This window comes from Aplidium turbinatum, chromosome 3, assembly GCF_918807975.1.
Source record: "Aplidium turbinatum chromosome 3, kaAplTurb1.1, whole genome shotgun sequence".
Taxonomy (NCBI): domain Eukaryota; kingdom Metazoa; phylum Chordata; class Ascidiacea; order Aplousobranchia; family Polyclinidae; genus Aplidium; species Aplidium turbinatum.
In genome coordinates this window covers 34,102,069-34,107,458 of record NC_137474.1, presented here as the reverse complement: position 1 = coordinate 34,107,458, position 5,390 = coordinate 34,102,069, and the positions used below count along the sequence as shown (strand labels likewise).

General features: G+C 34.7%; 1 protein-coding gene across 1 annotated transcript; it reads left to right on the top strand.

Moving 5' to 3' along the window:
* Positions 1-295: 295 nt before the first annotated feature.
* LOC145766744 (interleukin-17C-like) lies at positions 296-1,505 on the top strand. Its single transcript, XM_082578450.1, has 3 exons — positions 296-432; positions 777-1,016; positions 1,304-1,505. Exons 1-3 carry the CDS (start codon positions 296-298, stop codon positions 1,503-1,505), a joined length of 579 nt encoding a protein of 192 aa, XP_082434576.1.
* The last annotated feature ends 3,885 nt before the right edge of the window (positions 1,506-5,390 follow it).

Genomic DNA, 5,390 nt, shown 5'->3' with positions numbered 1-5,390 from the left:
GGCGCACAAGAACAAATGCGAAACCGAAATCAATGCAGAGGCATAAACGAATGTCCAGCGGTATTTCCCCTGGGACGAGATCGAACGGAAATTCTCGCCATTTTTTCTGTCTGATGAATTTCGCACTGAATCTAGGATCTGCATTGAGGATATATAAGCAAAGCTGTTCAGCTATTGCCATAATTCGAATTACGCATCTCAAGTCCACAGTAACAAAACAAGCAAAAAGACATATTTTGTTAAGATTAACTCTGCTCACAACTTATTATACCAAAACTAACGAAAAGCTGCTTAAATGGAATTCGCCAAAAACTGTCTTTTCTTTGCATTTGTGTTGATTTTGGCTTACTCGTGCACAGAAGGCAGAGTTCATCGTTACAGAAGAGACATCGAGCGTCAATATGAATGCACTGACTTGAAAATAACAAACAGGTATGTAAAGTTGTTTTATATTGAATTTTAAATACGTAGCCAGATTGACTAAAAATGAATAAGTGATTTAAATTAGCTTATAACATGTGATGAGTAATTTACATTTCGTGACAAGATCCGTTGGTAAAATTGTGTCTCGTTTTACGATTGCACTTTACATTTACAAAACAAAAATTGTGAAAACGAAAATCATTATTTTGTGTTTTCCTTAAATCTAATTTTATGATATCTTGTTATTATTTAATCTGCAGTGAAATGTTAACATTCATGAATTCAGATTTTCTGAACATGACCCAGATCGCTTCTTTATGTTTTAAACATCACTAATGTGAATTTTTTTATAGGACTGAGTGTGAAATGATTATGTCCAACCCTGTGCTCCAAAGATCATACCAAAAACTCCAACAATCACTCCTCCGAGACATAAAAGAAGCAAAACTTGCAGGTCTATTTCCAAGTTACAGAAGAAAACGATCTCTTACCTCGTGTCCTGAGATGAATGCAGAATACCTTCGTACCCATACACAAGAGGGATCTCGTAGTCTGTCTCCATATGTGCAAGAACTTCAGCATGACAGATTCCGGTAAGAACACAGTGTGCCCATTTCAATTCTGGTAAATAAGTATACACGTGATGCTTGGTGTTGGTAAGCAGCCAACAAAATATTTCAACGTGCTTAATCACAATTGCGTGCAGCTCGTTGAGTAAGCAATGCACTATTTTTAGTCACTCTATTTTCGTAGTTTTTTCTAATTTTTTATGCAACTTACAGTTGAATGTAAACTTAGTGTGAAATAAGTTTTATGTGGTTGATGTGTTGCATTGGATTTGTACCAATTGCAATGGTTTGAGATTAGTTTTTTGTTTTAGAATCCCAGAGTACATCTTCCAGTCTCGATGTCTCTGCAGCGGTTGCATCTCACCGGAAGATGGTATAGAAGACTCTTCTTACGAATCAGTTCCTTTGAATGTGAAAATCAATGTCTTGAGATCCTATAATGGAGGACCGCTCAAGTTGGATAAGGAAGTGATTACGGTTGGATGCACTTGCGTGGTTCCTCGTGCTATCTAAAAATTTAAGTGGTTTATGAGAAAATTTTAAAAACTTTTTTGTGACAAAGCGTTAAAATAAATTATATCTTATAATGGTTGATTTTTATTTTTTTATATATTGATTTAATGTAGGCAAGTAGAAAATGTTGATGTTTCACTTATTGCAATTCGCGCATATTGTTTGATTTATACCTTGTTGACACCAAAACGATCCAGTTTTTGTAAATATATTTCTGTCAAAAAGTGCTATTATTAATTTTGTATGAATCACATTTTTTATACTTTTTTACATAAATTATATCGTCCTTAATTTATTCCGGTGCTTTTTTAGACCATTTCCAATCCGAACAGTTTTACTAAACTGCACTTTGAAAATTCCAATCATGTTATTGATGACGTCATGTTTTACATAATTTTGAAGTTACTATTATTTCTATCCACTGTTTTGTGTGTTATTTTTGTTTGCTAATGCAAAGCGCACGTAGCACTGTTTGTTAAAGGATGTTTATTTATACAGTAGTTTTTTGCAACATTATCTGATCTTTTTTTGACGTATGTTTGTTTAGTTTGAAACTTATCAATAAATCTGGTACTCCCAATGTCAGCGTGGAATTACTGTAATTTGAATTCTATTTGATCAATCTATGTCCTGCCAACAGCTATGTTCATGTTAAAACAGCCAAAGATATTCTGCCAGTCAGTGCTCAACAGTTGAACTTTGTTCGATCTACACTAAATAAATTGGCAACGATAATTATAAAATCATTCTGATCAAACTCTTTGCATATAAACTTATTGCAATTTTCACGGATGCCTGTAAAATGAAACAATGCAATGAGATACGCCCACGCTGATTGTTTAGTGTACAATGGAAAATGTTCAAGAGACTCTAGTCTTGCAAGAAATTAGATCAAGTTACGTTTATGATAAAAACTGCACCAGTAACGTCATCACTCATCATTGATAGCAGACAAAATTTAAAAAAATCGTAAAAATAAAAATGCAGTCACTTCTCATCAAAGCCAAGGCACATTATGCAAGCTCAATCATACGTCATAAGTGGGACTTTTTGCTTAGTCGGCACGAAATCTATCAAACTGGAACAGCACTGTGCATCGAGAGCTGTGTCAACTATGATAGGCTATTTACAGAGAGGGAATGAGAGTAACTTGGTATAATTTTAAAATTAATTGAGGTTGTTCACCAGGCATTTAGTTACATAACATGATTGCGTTCTTCTGGTGCAAACTAAGCTGAACTATCACAAGATGTATAAGGTGATTATCTGCTCTTATTTCGACGTTTGGTCAATCAGACAAGACTGACTTCTTCAAGGGGCTAGATCAGGTAGTGACTACCTGATCTAGCATGGCAAAACACAAGAAAATGTTGCTGTAAACCAACTTTAAAACTAAAATTATCAAATTCAACTTTAAAACTGAAATTATCGCGCGCAAATTTTGAAAGTAAAAAAAAAAAAGAATGTAAATGTCATTAATCAACAAGAAACTTAAATAACGGCAGATCTGGGAAGAGGGTGAACCGTATGAGTCACGAAGAGTCTAATTGTATACGCAACGCTGCACTGCATTATATGAATGCGTAATTAGCAATCGCAATCGAAGTAACACTGGCACGATTGGTTGAGCAAATTAAAGCATGACAAACGATTCTGTACTTGACATGTAGCCATAAAACTTGATATTGCATGCGTCCCCATTCTTTGATTTCCGAAAAAAAATTATTGAGTCAGCATTGATCGTAAGCTGAGTAAGTTTGCCATAAGACTTGATTGAACTTTCTGTTCAAGCAAGTCCGACCAACCATACGGAAATGACGTGACATGATAAGTCAGTTTAAAATTTATGATCAAATCTACATTTTCTGAGGTTAGCTAAACGTTATTAACAATTTGCCAGGACAGTTTACCAGGTTAAAACCAGGAAAATCTAAATAAGGGGTTACAAAAGCTTGCAGCAATTGTCTTATTCTCACGACACTAGAAAGTGGTAGTTGGTACCGATATAAACATGCTGTTCTTTTTTAAAATTGCTAAAAGTTTTGTAGTGCAGCTGATACAGTCAGTTACAGAAGGCAATTAACAAATGTTATGAAGAGCAAATTTGAAGAATACTTGTTTGGAAAATACAGTTGACAGGTTACCAGTAAGGTGCTTATTTTTACAAAACCTTTTCAGTAGGCTAGGAATAAAGCAAGTATACGCGTAGTTGAATTAACAAGTAGGCAAACTGTGATGAGCATGCAGTGAATATCCATGCCTGATGCTAATAGCGCAATACAGGTTATCATAACAAGCTTTAATAAATTACAACCGGTGCTAATTATCACGTTAAGGTAACTAAAGATAAGTGCGATAAACAGAAGTCCTTCTATTGTCAAACGTAATAAAAGTCTTCGTAACTCCTTTATCCCTCGTTAAAACCGGAAGGGACGTGTTGACGCAAAATCACACAGTAAAATCAGTAGCACCAATGGATAGGCTACTGATCCTTTTCTTCTAAAAATAATAATGATTTCACAAAATTAGATATTTTTATGTTTACACTTAGCATCCGTGACCGGATGTTGTGGAATAACATTTAACGGAGATTATGTGAACCGCTGGAGCTAGGTGAATGTAAACTTTTTTTTGAGTAAATTTTGATGTACTTTTCAATATATTAGATACTTTCACAAACAACTTTATCTTACGAGCGGAAATGTGTAAAGAAATTATGTGTAAAGAAGTAGCAACACGGCAACAAAAGCTCCGTCTGAACCATTGCTTTAGAGCAGTGGTTCTTAACCAGGGTTCGATCGAACCCCTGGGGTTCGACGAAGCTGTTTCAGGGGTTCGATGCGAACGTCCTCTGAAACATTAACACATGGCCTACGAGTGGTACATCAGAAAATATTTTTAAAAATCATTTAAAGAAACTTTAACTGCTATCAATGTGTTTCTTCTTGCGTCTAATAGCGGAGTATATATCCAATAATGAAAGCAAATTTCGAATATCATCAGTCAATGATGGTGGAAAACTAGACGTTAATTCTGAATCAAACTTAGTTAATGTGAAACAGTATAAAAGAAATTATTATGTTAATTTTCACCAATTGTAGCCTATTGAGGTTAAGTGATGTTATGAGGCTTGCTTGATAAATTATTTAGTTTTAAGAGTTAGTTTGAAGTGCACTGAATCTCGGATTAAATGCAGGCAGCTTAAAAAAAAGTTTGCAACAAGAAATGGATGCTGAAGTGAAACATGTAAAACAATTTGAGCCATTTAAAAATTCCAAGAAAACGAAGATACTTTCGACAAACAAAATAACGTTAAAGTTTTTATTATATATTCAAAAGTTTCATTCCCAAAGTTCAATTTGTTGTGGCTCAAAACTTTGCTTGAAGTTAGAAATAGTTTTCACTATTTATATATGAAGCAATAGGACCAGCAACCTTTGTAAAAATTTCGTTGATTAACTAAAACCGAAAATTACTCATCGCCGTATCCACAAAGCAACGTTGTACTTCCGCACTGCTGGTACACTCAGCAGTAAAATACCAACGCGTAGCGTCACTTGCGTTGCAAGGTTTATACGTAAAATTAGTTTTGCCTTACGCAAGTGACGTTATTGTACGTCAACTTGTATCAACCACATCGAACGGTGGAGCATTTGTTTTTTTGCGATATTTTCCGCAACTGTACATATATTTGGCTGATATTACAGCTAATTTTAGAGTTAGTTATAAACTACGTGCTCTATGAAGATAATCGCTTTGCACAAAAACCACCGAAAAAGTCGTAGGCTAAATACACCTAAAACTACTACACCGTCCTGTCGATTCACCTGCAAGTGGAAATATCAGGTAAAATTTTTCTCGTAGATATCGAATAACTTCATCAAC